Raw genomic sequence first — 21,486 nt, forward strand, 5'->3', positions numbered from 1 at the left:
GCTATCCATGCTTCCAAAAGACTCGGTCTTTGGGCATCCCAAGTTCATGGACCTTGTACAAGCTAATATGAAAAGTGTTTTTCTACTTTTTATGCTTCTGAGGTTGCTGGCACATATGGACTATGAGAAATGCATTCATCATTGATTCTTCTTCAAGAGAACAAAGTTATAAGGCCACCTTCATTGGTAGCTCGACTTGATTGAGTTGGCAGATATTCTCCCTTGGCAAGATTTGCTTTCTTGGCACACTGCAGTTTCTTCAGCCCCTCTACAGCCCATCCAGTTCCTTTGTATTTTGATCATACTGTGTGTTTGTATTATTGATCCTGCTGTACTTTTGAGATTATGTTTTGGTAATTAATAAAATTACCATTTCAACAAAAAAAAGAAGAGAGACTAGATGCTAATCACCTTCCTATGAGAAAAATCACTATACAATAACTGCATCCCTTGAGTATGTGTAAAAACTGAAAAGAAGCTAAATCTACTAAAAGGTATCCCATATCTACTAAAAGGACCAACACACTGCCAACTGTTGTTTCGAGAAAGTGGCCAGTATGGATATTTTCGTTGTACAACAAATTTGTCAATGCTGAGAGTGAAAAAGCTTGTTCTTGCTGCTCTTTAGGAATTCATAAGTTGTACAAGGTGGAGGGACGAATTTACAGGAAGGTAGCTTTACATATAGATCATGGTACCCCTTTAGAGATGATGGGTTCAGTGTCCAGATGACAGGTTCAAAATGTCAAATTTACAATGGTACAGCCAGCATGATGTAGTGTGCCACCTGCTGTACGTTTGCATTACTTTGCTCATATGGGTTCCGTTGTTGAATAAGAGGCCAGCAGCAGACTTGGCTTTAACTTGTGGAGCTTTTTATCACGGTGAAAATCTGTCCACATGATATCACATTAGCAAAAGTCATTCATCAGTGATATCGACAGTCATCCAGTTTCTTTTTCCTTAATTCAATTGTCCTTGGTGCGCTCTTTCAAGTGAGTACTGGATCTCCTTTTAGCTCCATTCTGAGGATACAAAGACCTGTTATGGCATGCTGACTGGACATGACATTGTTACCAATCTGTGCCGTTTCTATTGACAGTAAAATTCACGATATCAGCTAGTCAATTATTGATAACATTGAAAATCACAGTAGCCAATACATGAAAACTTACTAAGAGTGTGAAATCCTGCCAGAGACATGACAATGTTGATTGGCAGGGGAGAGCTGTGCCATCATCTTAACCATATCCGGCTCTTGTTCTATCATAAGGCTCATAGCAATTTTGAAGTTTGAGGAGTTCTGACAATGCAAAGGGTTGGCATATTTAGAAATTATTTTTGCAACACATTGAAGAGTTGAATCACTACAATAGACACTCATGGACATAAATTAGGGCAAACAAAGCCTATATGGGGACAAGTGTGCACTGCAGTTATAATGGTTGCCTGTATGAGCCCTCCAGCAAATAGTATCTTAATTATAACTAAAAACAATGACCTCATAATCTATATCTTAGTTATAGCTTGTGAAAAATCAAGGGAACTCCATGATTGGCAAAACTTTTAGTATATAATGGATGAATTCTAAAATTTTCAAAAAGGTAGGATGTGTACAGGGTGAAGTGTAGAGAAAGGCATTCATGGTTACTAAGGAATATTAGATGCTAATGGTGGTGTTGGCTTTATGAAAGATGCCCCATGGTTAACTTTCTTGAGATTCTGACAAGTTGAAATGGATTTGTGCACTGAACTCTGACCATTCTCCAGCTTTCTAAGGATGGCTTTCTCATCACACCAAGAAACATGGATGTGGAAATTCAGTTGGGATGATGAATGCTACAGGCTAGATGTAAAACTCCTTGTACCAGCTCTGGGTTCAGACAGGGACACTCTGAGGGGCATGGGAGGAAAAGATATTTACATGCACCTCACAGAGGTGGAGATGAAATGAGCAATATATATATATATATATATATATATATATATATATATATATATATATATATATATATGCACATGCCACATCGAATATGAGGTAGAAGGTCACTACCACTCAGTCTCTTATAAGGGATTTGATACAGTGCATCCCCTGACTAGAGAAGCCTATGATTCTTCACTACCTGCAACATTGATTTTTGACTGATCCTGTTCCAAGCAGAAACAATTGATGCATAGGACAACCAACAGCATATGCTCTTCTTCAATGCTCAAGCACCATGGGGTGACAGTAGATAAGAGTATCTAGAGCCAGGTCCCTAGTGCAAGACAATATCCATGGGAATGTCTCAGGTACAGCCCGCTTTCATGTATTAAGCCTTGTCGATGCTATGGGAGTCTGGGACCATGCATAGGAAAATTTACGAGGAAACATACAAAGAGCTTCCAGAGATTAAAACAAGTGAAGAAAAAAATGAGGCTAATCATACTAGATTGGTCATACATCCTGACTTACATGCAGGACCAGAACCTGTTTCATGCATATAGATGTTTTTCCACCCAAAGAAAATCATGATTCTATGAATAAATCCCTTCCACAAGACACTTCCAAAACAAAAATTCTGCAACAAAGGGGAATTCTATTACAAGGCCTGAGTCAATTAGCAACTAGGAGGTCTACAATGCCAAACCACGTGTGGCTGGAATGAAAGAAAATACTCATATGATGGTTTGGTTGCACAAGAAGATCAGTCAAGCTTGGGGCAGCTTTATAGTGGGATGGCTTAGGATCAGGTTGACAGATTGGCCTAAGCTCTAGTTGGTGATCCCATTCTCAACTGAACTATGATCTTATATTGTGTACAGTAGCTATGGAGAGTCAATGTCATATTGTTTCAGCAAAAAAGAACTTTCTTGACAGAATGAGCCCAATATTTTGGTCTTTTCACAGTGCCAACTTGATCAGAGTGGGTGCCAGCTCTGCACCCTCAGTGATGTCATCATGCTGATTGGCAACCTATTGTTTAGGCATTGGGGTACAGCAGCCGCCTTCCAGATCTGTTCCGGAGGACAATCCTCTCCTGCAGCATCCCTCAGCCCGCTCCTCAGGATAGTGGCTGTTGGACAGCCCTCCGCTCCCTGGCACTTTGTTGTATCACATACCTCTACAGCACCAGTCTGTTTATCAAGTTCCCTTTCATCCACTTTCCATTTGTGAGTTCATTTGTTGGTCCTATGTTTACATACACTGCATTTTAATTTTTCTCTAGAAACCCTTGTGTTTCCTCACAATGTTTCAACACCCACAAAAGGCCATCCTCAATGAGTATGGGCCACGGTAGGTTCCTAGAGGGAGCGCAGAGCAAATTATGACAAAGCGAGTGGACATAGAGGTGGTGACATGCAAGCACCAAAAATGAGTTCCAAGAAATGTATGGCAACACCACAGATCAAGAAGCAAAGATTTGGCCATGGAGACCAGGAAAATATTAACAGCTGCTAAATTGCAAGGCTTATCAATTTCGAGCAATAAGAATCCATTCTAGATACACACTAAATATGAGAGCTTTTGCATTGGGAAGTTGGCATGAGTAAATTAAATGCACTTTCTGTGATTGTGGCAAGGATTTATGGACTGCACGCAATGTTGTTTAGAGATCATGCAGCAAAATCATAATTTTTTTCCAGGAATGTGGCAATTTCTACTTGCAGGTTGAAATTTGAAAAGCAAGGTGATGGTGGGCAAGCAAGCTCAGTGTCAGGTGGGATGAGGATGGTGGTGGCAAGACAGAGATGGCAATTAGGATGGTGGCAAGCAGGGCAGGGGTGGCAAGCAAGGAGGTGGCAGGCAGGAATGGTGGCAAGCAGGGAGGTAGCGGGCAGACAGACAAGCTGGCAGCGTCCAGGGGAGATTCTCTATACAAGTTGTTGCCTCAATGGGAGACTAGTTCACACTTCAGGAGCGGTCACAGGAGATTCAGATACAAGGACTACACACTCACGGGAGTCAGGCTACAATTGAGGCCATAACAGAGATAGCACCTCTTGGGTGACAAACAAATACAGATGCTTCACAGACCTGGGTTGGTCTCTTCTCCATAGGGGACATCTTTCTCGAGGTCATTGCGACTAGCAGAGAGACACATTCACATTTTTGGTAGAGCAGGATGGCCTCCAATGAGTGGAACATACAAGGTTCACAAGATGCTTAGGCAAAGGATTAGAGTAGTGGCACACTGCGAGAGGAAGTGGTAACTTTGACGGAAACCCATCCACCTGTCTTGTAGATGGATGCAAATATTAGGCTTATCAAAGGGAGCATCTATAAAGATTACAATGGGATATAGGAGAGTAGGCATGGAGGGATCAATTCCTTGATAGGTCATGCAACATGGCCTTCTTTTGCTACACTATGAGGCTAGGGGGAAGGATTCGGATGAGCAGGATCAGAGCATAGATAGCAGCCACTCCCACTGGCACAGACATGGCATGTTGTGGGAGCTTTCGCTCAACCGCTAAGACCCACAGACTGCTTATTGCTTCAAGCGTTCCAAGCCGAGCACTAATGGCTACCTCTCACATAGCAGACGCGGCATCCATATCTACGGGTGTAGTGAGCTTACCTCCATGCCGATCGAGTTACCTCCTCTCCCGCGCACTCCGGTAGTCCATGATCCAAGTGCAAGCTTCAAGCAAGCTCCATCCTCAAGCTCCACGCTCCAAGCTCCATTGCCGCGAGCAAGACAAGAGAAGAGAAGAGAAGAGAAGAGAAGAAGAGAGGAGAAGATGGAGAGCTTCTCCTCCCCGGTCCCTCACCCTCACACACTCACTCCCTCACACTCTCACACTCCCTCTCTCAAGCACAAGCTCAAGCAAGCAAGAAGAGGAAGAAGAAGAAGAAGAAGAGAGCTCCTTTTGGCTACACACAAGAATGAGCTTCTCATTCACTTTTCAACTTTATATACAAAACCCTAAATCCCTTTTGAGCAGTCATCCCCTTATCCCCTTTTTTCCGTGGCCTACCGGCCGTGGCCTAGGCCCTTTTTCACATTGTCCTCCTATCTTTGTAACTTCCTTCCTACCGCCCATCTACCTTTACAAATTGCACGGGTGAGAGCCCGGTGCTCTTTAAATTAAATCTGATACGCTTACGCTCTTTTACAAAAGTATTGACTTGCACTTTTTCTTGTGCGCATTTTTTCTTTATTTAGGACTTTTCTGCACTTCTTATGTTTCCATATTTTTTATGGCGCACCTTCGTCTTTCGTTTACTTTTGCCTTGGCCTTTGTCCTCTGATTTAGATTTTCCAGATTTTCCACCTTGTTCGTCTGACGGTTAACACATGTCAGACCATTTCTTATCAGACTTTTGATGAAAGTTAGATAGACAGCTTTAGGCCTAAGAAGGTATCCCTCTTCCTATGGCTATTAGCTCACACGAGCTTAGCAGTTGGCAATTGGCTTGGATACAGCAAGGACCCAGTAGCATGTGTGAGATGTAGTGAGACAGAGAAGATGCAACAGCACTGCCTATGGACTGTCCTAGAGCCTAGGAGGTATGGAAGAGAGCCCTCAGGACGATATTCCATGGCACCATAGAGACCATGGTTGTGACCTTGGGGGTTGTAGCTTGGTTCACAAACAGAGGCCCATCATGTGACTACAAGAATGTTTAATGCAGCCTTTCTTTCCTTGCTATTGGATAGCATCTGAATAGGGGCCCCACTCCAAATTACTTGAATGCATGGTAGAGCCAAAGACACTATCACAAATGGGAGCTGATTGCTAGTATTATAGCTGGCTACATTAGGACTGCAAGGTGCAGCCTAAGCTGTTGGTCTAGAAGTGTCAACACACTACAATGTCAAGAGAAATCACTTGTGCTGCTGGCGAATGTCTATGCATAGGTGTATGACATACTACTAGTGCAAAGCACGCTGACATGCAATGTCACATGTGTGACTGCACCTCATATAGCTAGGGCAATGTCAACTATGGTCATGACTCATGTGTCAGTGAGTCCCAGCTGTGAGCTATTTGCAAATCTCTGGTATCAATTTCAGCTTTTGTTGCAGTACCCAGTGATGCATGATCAAAGAAGTGATAGTATCAAAGTTATCATGGAACCATTGATGCTTAACGCACAGTGATATCAAGCAATAATATCAGTACATAAATTTTGTTACTGGGTCTGGGCAAAGTTTCAGGTTCTCACATTGAATAGAATTCCAGTGCAAGAGTTGTGTGGAACATAATGCAAGAGAACTGAACTTGCCACCTTGCTCTAACATAAAACGAACACAAATAGACATTCAGAACCTCATTTACTACCTGCCTGTGCTTTTCTTCACATTCCTTATGCAATGTTACAAGTTAATGTATTGACTAACGGCTGCCCATTCAATACTACTGTCCTTAACAAAAGAAACATGTGAACCCCTTGCCTAGTCTGTAACTCTCTTCAATTAAAGACTCCATAAAGGAATCATCCATATTTGGCATCCATTATGTGGAATAGTACTCAGGATTCATTAGCAGTAGTAGAAAACCACTTGCCTAGGTTTCTGATTGCTTCTTCCACACGAAGACAATATGTTGACCTTCTTAAGAGATCTGTCCTTTCCTTTTCATCCGGTGAGGCAGTTGTATATTCTGGATCCCCCAGCACAGAAGATAATAAAAGAGCTGGAAGACAAAGCCCTTTCATATCCTGAAGAAGCAACCCTACACAGAGAAAATGACCAAACTCATCAACATGCACTTTTCTATTTGTTCATTCAGACAACATTACCCAGGGAGACGGGAGAAGGAAGGTATGGAGAGGGAGTTTCCACTAAGCATTTATCACAATCATACCTGCTTTATACTTCAAAAAAGAATATGATGTCTCTGACTTTACACTATTCTCCAAGTGATCCACACCCTCTTGCAAACCTATGTCCAATTGCCTAATCTGTTTCTGTATAGCAGTAAAATCCTTGGCAGATTGATGCAAAGCAGCCACCTTTACATTTAAGTTTCACAGATACAAGTCAGTGAAAATGTCAGTTGCATTTGTGTCTGTATAGCAGTAAAATCCTTGGCAGATTGATTCAAAGCAGCCACCTTTATGTTTAAGTTTCAAAGATACAAGCCAGTTAACATTACATTATTGTAAGGTCATGGATTTTTCTAGATAAGATATAAATAAACAAAGTACCTTTGCAGCATCACTAGTTTTCATCTTCAATGACTCTTTAATTATCACAAAAGGGAGAGAAACCTGCACAAATCAAAAGTAACAATGTTAAAGCCTTAACTGCAGAGCACTAGCAGTTTTGCTATCTAAACCTGTACAGTTGATCATCACACAGCTGCGACAAAAAAATTCAAATACTACTTTGATGGCCTTCCTGCAAAACAACCGCTTTTTTTGTGAGACTACTTGACAAAGTCTATTATGAAAAGCAAAAAAGGAAGGCAAAACACATCCATGTAATGATCGTCTCAATCACCAACAAAGTAGATATCATAAAAGTATTGCAATTTTGCGCAGCAAGCACACATGCACACAGACTTTTTTACAGAGAAGAGCTGAAAGCCAACAATTTCTTTAAATTATAAATTTTAGAGCAGTTCATTCTCAATGTGAAAACATCTTTAACACATGGAAACATTTAAAGAAAGGATCGAGTTGAGCCTGATCTATCTATTGTACTCTAAGACATGCAAGACTGCAAAGAATGACAAATAATCACCATAAATTAGAAAGTTTACTGTGTTTAGTTCGATCCCTGCACGTGTTTTGAGCATTTATAGAGTCTCTTGATACATGTCAATACTTTCTTAGCTGTTTAATGTATGTTAGCTGTTTAATGTATGTTTGAGAGCTCAATTTAGGATCTTGATGAGAAAATCCGAGTGTTGTACAAAGCAATCTCTGAGTGTGGAAAGCCAGAAAAGAAGACACATTGAAGCCATCAAGAGGGACGCACATGGTTTGTTCACGGACTAGATATTTCTTGCCACTAATCATTGCAAAAAGTATCTACTATCATTGCTCAGAACTCGATTTGATGATACCTTCCACAGGAAAGTAAGAGGATTTGTCACCTATGAAAATCCTGTCATTCTGATTATGCCCAACACCCAGAAGCACTTGTGCAAAGACACACCTAGAAATTTGAGTTGAAGAACAGTACAACAGCTGCAAAAAACTTTGGCAACAGGGTAAGTCCAAAGAAGTCTGTCCACTATTTCCACAGAGGAGGGACATCTCAAACCATTGCTGAAGTTATTCCTTTCTTTGCCAAAGTGCTCCTAATGGGAAGAACCCCTGTAATGCATCTCCAAAAGAACTCTCTATTTTAGAGGTACCTATCCAAGGTCTAGCAATAATCAACTTATAAATAATAGCTGCTGCTGACTTATTCCTTAAATGCACTACAGCAGAAACACGAGATCCATTTCCAAGAAGTATTATATCTTGCCGTTTGTCCTCAAAGTGGTCATGAAGGACCATTTGTGATGATTCAGAATGTGGATGAATCAATTGCCATAACTGCCTCCTAGCTCAAGGAAAAGTTTTTAAAAATTCCCTTCCACCAAAACAACATCATGCACTGTTTTAGTTCCCTTGTTAGAAAAGAAAAGGCTTGTCTAGGTTCACAAAGTGACAAAGACACTTCAAAACCTCAATCCCAATGAACATTCTCGTCATAGAGAATTGCCCATTCCTGGAGGTCAACCAGACAGTTGAACTTATTCAAGCACCTATTCCCCATGTTGTATATGGATGGTTAATCTCACCCTGTATCCAACCGCCTCCTTTGCCTCCTTGCTTTCATGTTTGCACCTTGCATATAGGGTCATGACAATTTGCAAATGTAGTTCTGAAGTACTTTCATTAGTAAAAGTACTTAAAAGTAGCACAAATTTACATCAAACTATACTAGGTCATACACAAGTTATCAATTTTAAAGCCAGTTCCTCAAAAATTTGCTCAAATAAAACGCAGAAAGGATATGAGGTTTTTATATCTCTTGAAGAAACAGGTAGAGTAACAGGAAGAAAAAACTTCAGGTCAAGGTTTTTAGATCAGAGGTAGCAAGGACATCTCAATGTCATACCAAAAAGGCTGATTACTCTTCTCCCACAAGATCCACAATAGACTTTTCCAAGACTATTGGATCAGGTGAGTGACATTGACATACCCTTGTACTCTGCAGGAATAGGTAACAAGGATTTGCAATTGTACATTTCATAAGCCAGGGCTTAAAACTTGCACGAATTCTTTTCTCGGTCGTGGCTGAGAACTTTTTTCTAATGAGCCAGAGAAATGAGCCCCGAGTTATCAGGAAAAGAAGCACTGGACATGAATTTTCTGTTGGTACAGCAGTCTACCTACAGGGAATGTAAGTCATCTGGGTGTTTCACAAAACGCCAAGGGCTTTCACCAATAGGCACAAGTCCTCTTTACAATCAATAGCTTTACTGGCCACTGGCCATGTGGCACATCCATTTCTAGGGGGTATCCAGAGGCATTACACTCAGATTATCTGGGATCCCATGTAGAAACTGATAATTCCATGACAATGCAACAGATTACAGCCATTATGCCCCTTGGGCTAGCTTAAGGCCAGCTGAATTCTTTGGAAAGTGAGCTTCATTTTTTGGAGCTGCACAATCTATTGGACCTAAAGGAGTTGAGACGATGAGACTCAATATTGAACAAGCCATTGATTCTACAACTCTTGCCCTTCAAGAAATTATGTAGAGAGAGAATTAAAAAGTGGAGGTAAAAAATATGCAATATTTTCTGGCCATTCAAAGAAATAGAGAAGCAAATTTTTACCAGTTTATCTTTTTGTTCAACCTGGAATGCTCTTAAAGGAGAAAGAAATGCTGCCAAAAGACAGATACATCGGTCTTCTACCTGGTTTCATATAAAAAACGTTATTGTGTATCACTTGTCAGAGAAACTAACAATACATAGGAGATTAAGATAACTATACCGTCAATTTCTCGATGCCAAAACGATTTAAGACTTCCCAAACTGTTTCAAGCGCAAATAAGCAGGACCTATCCAGATCATGGAGCCTCCACGTTATTGCAATTATGTCATACTCAAAGAAATCTCACAAAGCTCGATTAGATTTAACAGGTTACAGACGACATTAGAAAGCTTGAAATACCTGATATTTAGACAAAACAAACACAATCAGGTAAAGACAGCCATGTTTATCTGATAAGATGAGACTTGCCGTAATGCAGGCCAAACTGGCCTGGCTGTTGCCCTGGACCATGTAACAGTGGTGCTGCTAACTATCTGTCTTTGAGATAAAGCTGTGAGTGATGCCTAAAAGTGGAAATTTTTTCAGTATTTCCACGAGGTAGGAATCTTCTGGTCCCAATTGTGTGACAGGAGAAAAGAGATCCATTCACAAGATTGGAAACACCCTACCCCATCAACTGATCTCAAACCAAAGCACATAATGCAAGGGGCGTCCTTCAAAGGACAGGTTCAGTTGCAACTGCACAACATCTGCAGAACAATCACAGTGTCAATCCTTGGACCATCAACCACTCTGACTAGTCTTGACCCAGCCAAATTTCTTCAGGAATTCTTCACGCCTTATTAAGCTCCCGCTCTTTCCTCTCCTTTCCAATGGTGGTGATGCATTAGGCCCAATGTCTCTTTCAAGAGTAGGTTGTGAAGTATGGTATGTCATTCATTGACTATTGGCCATGGACATGTTGGTAGCCTATTATTAATAAAATCTTGTAACATTTATGCAAAGAAAAGGAGGGTAGCACATTGCTTCACAAAACAAGACTTGGCACTATGAAGACAATTTTGTCCCTTGAGCAGAGCAATAAGAATTCCTTTCAAGGCTGCTCTCCTGAAAAGGCCTTTGGACCACAATGTTCCATGATTTGAAATTGCACTACATCACAATCTAATAATACTTAGCCCAAGTCTAGAGAATGATAATACCTCAAAACAAACCATCGCTCTTGTTGTGAGGCACCACCACAGCCTGACCACCTTCGCGATGATAGTTCCCCAAGCAACCATGGCTCTGATTGTGAGGCATCATTCAAGACTAACCCCGAACAATTCCACATCAAACTCCTGTTTTCCTTCTTTCTTTCTTCTTTTTCTTTTGCGAGAAAATGTGTGTCATTACTTGGAAGAAAATACAACAAAGTACAGGTGGTGGAGGTGGGTGGGTGGGTGGTGGTGGTAGTCATCCCTGCTGAAGATTAAATGGAAGCAGGCCCTCCAATCTGCCACCCTCTGCAGCTGCCAATAATCTCCCACCCTTCTAATCACAACACTTCAGGCTCCAATACCTTGCGGGTGGGTAGAGCCTCCATGTTCACAACTATACATGACCCAACCTCAATGACGATAACCATGTCATTACCCCAAACAATTCCACATCAAACTCCTGTTTTCTTTTTCTTTTTTTGTGAGAAAAGGAGTGGCTAGTTATATTACTTGGCACAACCATGTGTCCGTGTGTGTATTGTGCGGTGGGGTTGTTGGGTGTGGAGTTTTAATATACGGATTGGAAAGGAGCCATTTTTTTTCTCTTTTTTTCTTTTTTTCCTGTAAAATGTGGCCGATTATATTACTAAAAAAAAAACTGATTACAACAGAGTACTCATGCTCAACAAACCAAGCTGGAGCTGATGAAAGTCACAGATACATCATATATATAAGCCTCTCAAGGCGGTCTAGGGGGGATAGGGGCAAGAAGCCATGGAGGGGAGGTGTATCGCCATCTGGGGCTGCCTGCCTGCATCACAAAGAACAAGTCCTAGCCGCCCCAGGTGCGCATGAAATGACCTCGGAGCTCCTGACGAGCCCTGGACTCACCCTGCACCTGATCCCATCGGCCTCGAAGGGAGTGGATGATGGAGGTCCAGAGCTCTGCTAAGGTCGCATACACTGAAAGTCTCTCTCCGCCGAAAGCCGCCTGACACCGCGCCTTCCAGATATGCCAACCAGTAAGACTCCCTATGATTTCCCATACCTCAGAGCGGTTTGCTGTGGGCTCCAGTACCTGGCGGATGGGTAGAGCCTCTAAAACCACCACTGCGCACGACCCTGCCTCGATAATGAATATCGTATCCTGCATCCCGGTCTCATACAGAAGGTGACGGCCCTGGCTGACCACCTGCCAACAGAAAGCTCCCCAAGAGATACATCCCAGGCTAGGTGCTAAGCGGCGAAGGATGCAGCATACTCCTCTCCACACAAGCTGTCCCGCATCACACGGCCACAGGCAGTGCTTTGGGGTTTCCATAGACTGCTGTGTGCAGCACTGACAAACTCCCTCCTGCATTTGGGCAAGCCAGCTTCCCACCGCCAAGCCTCCATGTGCCACCAGCCATAAAAAATACGATACCATCCTCGGCCTCCAGCTGTCCCATAAGCGGCGCCAGAAGGTCCGTCAAAACGGCTCCGTGATGCTATGCTCCGCCCACTGTCTACTACGTGACGGTGCCCAATCCATATCCTCCTGCATCAGTACGTGTCTGCCAATCCAGGCGGTGTACTCCAGGAACCTCGATGGCTTCTTGGCGACCACAATGGCCGGCCAAAGCCACTCTACCAGATCCCACTCCAGCTCATCAAGTGGCCTTCCTTCCCAAATCCAAAGGCGCCACTCCCTGAGCTCCTACCAAAAGACCAAGGGGTCGAGCCGCCATATCTTCCCCTGAGGCTAACCACCCAGATCCTCTTCCATGAAAGGACAGCTATCCCCTCGTTCTGTTGTCCTCTATCAAGGGCCAGACGCCCCCCTTCCTGCACTGTGAAAAAGATCCTAGGTGGAGGGCCATTGACTCTTCCTGCCACCTGTAGGGGGATGCCTACTGGTGAAAACCTAGCGGCCCATACTTCCCCGGGCTCTACCGGCTCTCGTATCGGGGAGCAAGCCACTCTTGAGGTATTGTTGCGTTTATCCCCCTTCTGCTCAACTCCACTCCTAGCTGGCAGCCTGATACTTGTTGCAGCACCTCCTTGTCTGCCATCCTGTACACCTCCCGCCATGTCCTGATGGTACAAGCCGAGTCAACCTCCCAACTAGCCCATTGGATGTGGGGGCGCTCGCCAATCTATGCCCCTTCCTGGTCCCTGACCTGGGGGTTCCAAATCACCAGCTGGCGCTCTATCTCCTCTTGGCGACCTGGGGGGCTTTGGATTAGGGCCTTGCGGAGGCCCTGCCACACGCGCAGCAACCTGCGTAGGAAGGGTAATCTGGGGGGGGTGATCTGGGCTTACGTGAGGATCCATCTTAGGGACGGCCTCCACTCATCGCCAAGCCTCGGTCTATAGTCCTAAAAACCCTCCTACAATAGGACCTTCCAGGTCTACCCTCCCGGTGTAAGACCGCGAACAACTAGCTTGCCCAGGAGGGCCATACTCTGATACTCTGGGTCTATAATCCCAAGCCCTCCCTCTGACCGATATCGTATGTTGGTCGCCCACACCACCTTGGCCCTGGAATCTCCAGAGTCGTCTAATGCGGACCAAAGGAAATTCCACACTAGGCGACCAAGCTGCATTACGCAACAAGAGAAGAAACACCAACACGAAGCGATGTACCAGGCCGTCGCTAGGACATGGTTAACCACTAGGGCTCGACCGGCTAGTGAGAGGCAAGCCATGCTCCAGTAGGTCAGCTTCCTCCGAATAGAATCGAGGACTGGAGGAAACTGTTGGGCGAGAGTGATGTCGAGCCCCACCTAGAACCCTAGGTATCGGATGGTCTGTCCTCTGCTCACCCATCTAAATCCCAGGTGGACGCCCCACTCCGTGCTAGAGTCCGGGTCTATGAGAAAGCCAACCGACTTCCGCTAGTTGATTTTTGCTCTCGTTGCAGAACAAAACACCTCAAGAGCCAGCCTCACTCTCTCCAGCATCAACTCGTCGTCCTCTATGTAGAGTGTTGTATCATCTGCATACTCTGAGTCTAACAACTGGGTCTCCTCTCTTACTGGAAGTCGGAGGCCGCGTAATCCGCTCACATGTAACCTGAGGAAGTGAGACATTGCCTCTGCAAAGAGAAGGAATATGTACGGGGCCACGGGGCAGCCCTGTCGGACCGATCTCTCCAGCCGAAACTTCTCCTTGGCCTACCACCTATGAGAACCCTGCTGGTGGCCGATCTGTAGAGTGCGGAGACCCCGCGAATCCAAGCCTGGGGGAAGCCCAACCTCACCATGGTGCCCTCTAGAAAATCCCAGTCCACCCTGTCATAAGCTTTCTCGAAATCCAAGAGTAGTATGGCCAGTCTCTGCCCACTGTGCTGGGCCCAGTCTGTCGCCTCAAAGAAGGTGAATACATTGTCCAGGATGCTCCTATCCTCAACAAAGCCTGTCTGTGTGTCATGGATGATGTCTGGGAGCACGGGGTGTAGTCGCCTACCAATCATCTTTGCCAGTGCCATATAGGCCACTAACAATAAGGTGATCCATCTCCACTGGGAAAGCTCCAACCGGTCTCCCCTTTGGGGAGAAGGCTGATAAGGCCTACCGAAAGACTCCCTGGCATCTGTCCTGAAGTGAAAATCTCCTGAAAGGCCATCAGTAGGGGGTCCTTCACCCCTTCCCAGAAGGTAGTGAAGAAAGCATTAGAGAGGCCATCCTCTCCTGGGCATTTCTGCCGGTCCTGTTTATGGAAAGCCTCCTCTAGTTCCCTCTCTGTGAAGGGGCCTAGGAGGGAGCATCCCATCTCCTCTGTGATAAGGGACGAGATGTAATCCCAGACCTACTGTCTACATCGTTGTCCTTTAGCTGAGGCTGTCTCCTGCTGGAAGAGGCGACTGTAGAAGTCGATGGCAATCTCTATCACCTCGGCTGGGCTAGAACGGGTCCTCCCATAGTGATCTCGGAGGCTGCATATTTGCTCTCCTGAGGTGCGAGGCTGGTGCACTTGGAAAAACTCCCTGTACACCGTATGCCCCTTCCGCACCTAGAAAGCTGTGAGGTGTGGAAAGAGGACTCTGGGCGCTTGTCCTCTAGGCCAGCAATGGCTGCTCGCGCGCGCACCTCCTGTGCGTGGAGAGTGGGATCCCTTGGTGTCTCCTGTAATAATCTCTACGTGGCTGCCAGGTCCCGCCGGAGTGCTCTCTCCTTCCCGTTCTATTGCCTGGCCTATATGGCTGCCTCTTGGCAGATTCTGCTCGACTCAGCTAGGACCTCTGCAACCTCCTCTGCGATCTAGTCCGTCCTACCCCACTCTCTGGACCAAATCTGCTCTATCCATCTCGTCACCTCCTCCCTCCTATAGATCGAGTCAGGGATCCGACAAGATCATGTATCTAGGGCAGATGTTGGGGGATCTAGAACTGAGCAATGATCGGACAACGTGGTGCCTGCCAACTGCCCCAATCTGGCCTCCTCGAGAGCCTCCCCACTCTCCTACATAAAACCTGTCCAACCGCTCCAGCAAGGCTCGACCTAGCCGCCTGTATCCCCAAGAGAATTCCAGCAACCTCTACCTCCTGTGGAAGGCAAGGTCTCTCCAGGCATCGCGTGCTCCTATTGCCAGTAGAAAGACCTCCCAAGCCTCCTGCTCCTCCCCGGCCATGCCTGGTAGTTTCTCCCACTGCCCTGATGGTCCTCCAGTGCCTCCAGGTTGTTGAAGTCTCCTCCAACAATCTAGGAGTCCACCTCTGGGAGTCCTTCCGCGATCTCCACCCAGAACCTGCTGCGTGCCCTAACCTCCGTAGGGGAATAGATATTAAGGACTCCAAGGCACGAGTCCCCAAAATCCAATCTGATCCATAGCACCCTCCCTGCCACTATCGTCCCGTCGTCTCGTACACAAACGGTAAGACTCAAACCAATAGAGGTGCATACGCCTCTACTCCTGCCCTGGGCACCTATGGCATGCTCCCAATAAGTGTGCGAGCTGCCTGGGAGTACCTTCCCTACCCGTTGGGCCTGGGTGGGGATGAGCTTGTGCTCCTGTAGAAGTAAGATGTCGATCCGTCCGGCAAGGGCAAGCTGCAGCTCCTCCCGAACAATCAATATCCTGGAACCACATGCCCCACTATAGTGGAGGCTATTCACATTCCAAGATGCAAGGTGTAAGCTCATGGGTAAACCTGTGACTAACCGAATAGGCATATGTTCGGTGTGGAGGTAGCTGATGAAGAGGAGAAACTATGAGGCATGCAAGTACGCTTTGCCGATGGTCTGGACGGCGAACTCCAATCCCCCATGGTGGCCCTCGGCCGGACCATAAGGGTGATAGATGTTCCAGGTGGAACTATCAATGCATCTATCAACCATGCTAAGAGTCAGGACTCTATGCATTGGCAGAAACGGGCCACCAGTGCCAGGGGCCACTCGATCACATCCCTCAGAGCTCTCCATTGTGGAGGGGCTTGAAAGATAATGCTCAGGTGAGGGACCTCGGCACAAGCCCACCAGTTAATGTCCATCAGATTTGAAAGGAGCCATGGTGAAAGAGTGTGACACAACTGGCATACACCAAAAGGCTCTCTCTGCTGAAGATCTACCTTGCAGGTGGGTAGAGCCTCCAAGCTCACAACTACACATGAGCCAACCTTTATGGCGATGACCGTGTCATGCATCTCTACCTTGCAGAGTATGTAACGTCCCTGAGTGACTAAGTATCCAGCAAGCTTCTCTCCAAACTATATGTGCAGCCTCACAGGACCATAGAGAGTGCATCAAGGTATCCAAGCACACTATCATTGGCAATGCTAGCAAGCCTCGTCCTATTGCATCTGAATCAACCACCTATGCCAACTACTAGACCTCATATACCACTAGCCATAGGAACCATGAGACCCTCCTCAATTAAAATGGCCTGTGATGCTATGCTCCACTCTGTGTTTGCCCCATGAGGGGGACCTCCACCATAACATCCTACATCACACATGTTTGCTAATTGTGGCATAGATGCAAAGAAGCTCACTGCCTTTTGCAGAACAAACATTAGGGCAGTTTATGTAGCATTGCATTGTAAGGAGCATTTTGGGCAGCAGCTCTAAGCAATCGCTAGGTTTGGGCAGGAGGATTAGGGCAAGTAGGCGGACAGTGTTGCCATCAGACAGGCTGCATTTTTCACAGAGGTTTTGTAAGTAGGCGGACAGAGGAGCAATCGCTAGGTTTGGGCAGGAGGATTAGGGCAATCGCTAGCTCCCACCCAACCGTCACACCGCCGACCTGCCATCGCGCCCACTGCTGACCCCCCGTTCCTCCCGCCTAGCCTTCGCACCGCCAACTGCCATCGCACCCCGCTGACCCCCCATTCCTCCCACCTGCTCCTCCATGCGGCGCACTGTCCCTCTCCCTCTCACCAGTTCTCCGCCCATAGCAGGTGGATTAGGGCAAGCAGGCGGACAGTGTTGCCATCAGACAAGCTGCATTTTTCACAGAGGTTTTTTATTATTTTATTTCAGTTGGCCAACCTGATCTAATTATTGTAATTACGAATTGGAACCTAACTCTCTTTAGGAAATTAATGGAACCAGCTCCCGCCCGACCGTCGCACTGCCGACCTGCCATCGCGCCCACCACTGACCCCCCGTTCCTCCTGCCTGGCCTTCGCACCGCCAACTGACATCGCACCCCGCTGACCCCCCGTTCCTCCCACCTGCTCCTCCACATGGTGCGCTGTGAATCTCTCTCTCTCTCTCTCTCACCAGTTCTCCGCACATAGCGCTGCCTCCCCTGCACTCCCCCCCCCCCCCCCCCAACACCTAGTCACCTCCTCCGCCCTGCTACTTCTCCCCGCCTGGTACCTCCCCCTTGCTCTGGCACCTCCCCCCGCCCTACTCACCCCCCCTGGCCCTGGTACCTGCCCCACGCCTAGTACCCCTGGCCCTGGTACCTCACCCGCATTGTCTCTCGTCTCCTTTACCCTGCGGCCACCTGCCTGCAGACCCCCACGCCGTCATCCATGGCGCCCGGCGCCTCTATCGGCATCAGAAACAGAATCCCCCCCCCCCCCCCCGGTTGCTCCCTCCATTTGTAGCAACACTCCCCCCTTTGGCAATACAACAATGTGATTGGTAGGTTCTCAGTAGGGACGCGCAATGGAAACCTCTGGTCAGACGCTGGTGCATTCTACAAGGGCCCCCCAACCAAAAACATTGCGCGTTGTCCTCTCTCAGGAACAGCTCTTGGCCATTCGTGCCACGGAGCTAGAGCTTAAAGAAACATCGATTTTCGGTTAGGTAATGCGACACTCTCCATCCAGGGCCCAGCTTCGGGATTGGCTTTACTCCACGTTGCGCATTGGCAAAGCGCAGATTGTGGAGGCAATTCTCATGGGCCGAGGGATCTTCATGGTTTGTCTCACCTCTGCAGACGCAGCTCGTGAGTTAGTGGAGAGCTCGCCCTATGCCTCCACGAAGGGGATCATTCGCATGGTTCCCAGGTACAGCGGCTTCACAGTGGAGTCATTTGAGCTCCATAACAAATTTCTCAAATACCCAGTCACTTAACTTTTCCCCGGACTGGCGGTAGAGTACCGCAAGTTAGTGGACTTTGGTCGGCCCCTCAGCGGCCCTTCGGCACAATTCTTCCTGCCTTCTTCGTAGATGCAATGACAGTTGTAGGAGTCCCCATGGTACTAGTGGCCATGAAAGACACAAAGAGTATACCCAAGTTCCTGGAGATTGAGGCAAGAGGCCACTCCTTTAGGCAACAGGTCATTGTGACCGGGCAACCAGGGCAATGCCTGCGCTGCCATGACTTTGGGCATCAAGCAATATATTGTATGTACACGCTTCGGAGCCAAGGCGGCCCCGCCGATAGGCCCGTAGGTGAACACTAACGGCTTCACACGGGTCCAAAGACGACAAAGAGGGAGACGGTAGGGGGGGCCGCAGCCAGCTTCTCAGATGTAGCCTTGACAGTAGGGAGCACGGTGCCCCCTCCTAGGGCCACTAGTGCCCCCCCACACACTTGCCACGTACCTCCGACCATCCCACCATCCCTCGATCTTCTTCCCCCCCACCACCTCCCCTGCCGAGCACCCCCCCCCCAAACCCCCCGGGGATCCGCCCCTAGTTCAGGTGATCCCCCCCAACCCCACCCCCCCCCCCCTTCTCCCATAGGAGATGATGAGCCACACACGCCTATATCGTCCTTGCACCAGCAGTTCTCCCCCTTCCACATAGCCACCAGCTCATCTGCCCCTGTCGCTTGTCACACCTTCTCGAGACAGGCACAGCTATTGCTACAAGAGTTTTTCCGCAGTGACCCATGCTCCTACCTGAGAGTTGCGGAGCGCAGAGAGTTCCCACTATCTCTAGAGGTGGGGATCTTCATGGTTCATAAGGCAAGGAGGGGCAAGGTCCATCTACTAGCACCACCAGATGGACCAAACTACGTCTTTTTCCTTCAGTCCTCTCACTTAGGGGATTGGATAACGACAAGATAGAGGAGGAGTTGAAGACTCGGATGGAGGACCAGACTGCTCCTCCCGTGAAAGTAAACACATACCCAGAAGTGGACTTCCTACAATCCGCATGACCAGCATAGTCTGCATCCGTAAAGCCAACAACAAATGCCTTCTACTTCCCAAAGCAGATGCACAACTTCTTTGTGTCTTTGAGGTATCTCATAATACCTTTCACTGCATCCCAATGCTTCTTGCTAGGGGTTGCCATGTATCTGCTAACCACTCCCGCTGCAAAGGCAATGTCACGACCTGTAGCAACCATAGCATACATCAAACTGCCAACAGCTGAAGCATATGGTATCTTGGCCATTTCAGCCTTCTCATCATCAAATGTAGGGCTGTCCTCTGCACTGAGTTTCACATATGGAGGCAGTGGAATCCCAATTGTTTTTCCCCCCTCCATATTGAAACGCTGCAAAACCTTGGAGATATACTCCTACTGAGATAGATAGAGTAAGCCTATCGACCTATCTCTGAGTATTCGCATGCCAAGAATGTGATTTGCATCACCAAGATCCTTCATATCAAACCTGCCATGAAAACTTTGCTTCAATAAATTCAAGGCATGAGTATCCCTGCCAGTAATCAACATGTCATCAACATACAAAACCAAGATAATCAGGTTGTCATTTGCTACCTTCTTGGTATACAAGCAATGATCCACTTGACTTCTATGGAAACCTTGAGAGCGCATAAATCTATCAAACTTATGATACCATTCCTTGGGTGCTTGTTTCAGCCCATACAAACTCCTTTTGAGTTTACATACCATCTTTTCTTTCCCTTTTTCCACAAACCCTTCAGGCTCCTGCATATATATGTCTCCATGCAAATCACCATGAAAGAATGCAGTCTTTGCATCCATCTGTATGAGCTCTATATCTTCAGCTGTAACCAAGCCTAAAATAGTTCTCAAAGTAGTCATCTTGACTACAGGAGAGAAGATCTCAACAGAATCAATTCCATGTTCCTGTTTGAACCCTTTGCAACCAATCTTGCTTTGTACTTTAGTGAGGAACCAGAAGTGACCTTCATCTTGTAAACCCATTTGCATGGAAGTGTTTTTTGTCCTTTAGGTAACTGCACTAAGTCCCAAGTGCCATTTTTCTCAAGAGATTCCATATCTAACAACATGGCTTTATACCATTTCTTGTTGTCCTGTCTGTGCATTGCTTCCTTGAAGCAAGATGATTCACCACAGTCTATCAACATGACATAATCAACCACATTGTTTGCACCAAGAACAAATCTGTCAGGTTGTCTAGTAGCCCTAGACGATCTCCTAATCCAATGATCATTGTTTGTTGGCTGTTCCTGCAAATTTCCAATTTTAGCATGCTGTCCTGGCATTTCAGCCAGCAAATCAGCATTAACAGCTTGTTGTCCTGGCTGTTCCTACACATGTAGTGGCTCATTATCATGGGCAATAGCTTGCTGATCATTTCCAACATCATTTTCTGCATTTATAGGTTTATTTACAACAGATATATGCCATTGTAAAGGGGGCACATTTTGTTGTCCAAAAGGTATTTCTTCCCGGAATGCAACCCTATGGACCTCCTCAGTCTTCTTGGGCTATTTATGCATGCGATCTTCCCGGAAGATAACATCGTTGCTGCGTACTACTTTGTTTTTCTCGAGATCCCACAATCTATATCCCATTTCACCCTCGTCACCATATCCAAGAAAAATGTATTTACAGGACTTTGGCTCAAGTTTGTTCTGTTTTTCTTCACGAATGTGCACAAAAGCCTCGCAGCCAAACACTTTCAGATGAGCATACGAAGGTGGCTTGCCTAACCACGCTTCTTGTGGAACTCCCCCCTCCCAAAGACCTGTTTGGTGACCGATTAATAAAGTGAACGGCTGTCATAACAGCCTCTGCCCAAAAACCATGGGGTAATGTAGCATGAGACAGCATCGCACAGACCTTATCCTGTATGGTCCAATTCATACATTTTGCAACTCCATTCTGGGGTGGATTATAAGGGCCACTGAGCTTCCTCTTTATCCCTTTGCTATCACAAAATGCCTGAAAGGCCTTGGATACATATTCCCCATCATTATCAGAGCGAAGACAATTGAGTGTCTTATCTCTCTGATTTTCA

At 46.4% G+C, this 21,486-nt stretch overlaps 1 protein-coding gene across 4 annotated transcripts in view; it reads right to left on the reverse strand.

Moving 5' to 3' along the window:
• Window positions 1-451: 451 nt before the first annotated feature.
• The window catches only part of LOC148024857 (CCA tRNA nucleotidyltransferase, mitochondrial-like), a 134,768-nt gene continuing 113,733 nt past the window's right edge, over window positions 452-21,486 (reverse strand). Inside the window, exons 9-15 of one of the 4 annotated variants that reach the window (XM_087694522.1) lie at window positions 9,933-9,999; window positions 9,773-9,853; window positions 7,139-7,201; window positions 6,796-6,943; window positions 6,496-6,663; window positions 1,176-1,303; window positions 452-1,025 (exon numbers count right to left, since the gene is read on the reverse strand). In XM_087694522.1, the coding sequence (XP_087550648.1) occupies window positions 1,242-1,303; window positions 6,496-6,663; window positions 6,796-6,943; window positions 7,139-7,201; window positions 9,773-9,853; window positions 9,933-9,999 (589 nt within the window). In that variant the 3' untranslated portion in view covers window positions 452-1,025; window positions 1,176-1,241. Of the gene's footprint in view, window positions 1,093-1,175; window positions 1,304-6,495; window positions 6,664-6,795; window positions 6,944-7,138; window positions 7,202-9,772; window positions 9,854-9,932; window positions 10,000-21,486 lie in introns of all 4 variants that reach the window. The other 3 variants (XM_087694523.1, XM_087694521.1, XM_087694524.1) reach the window with 3 other exon arrangements.

Source organism: Lygodium microphyllum, chromosome 15, assembly GCF_053477565.2.
Source record: "Lygodium microphyllum isolate KBCC chromosome 15, Lygodium_microphyllum_v1.1.10, whole genome shotgun sequence".
In the NCBI taxonomy this organism is placed as follows: Eukaryota; Viridiplantae; Streptophyta; class Polypodiopsida; order Schizaeales; family Lygodiaceae; genus Lygodium; species Lygodium microphyllum.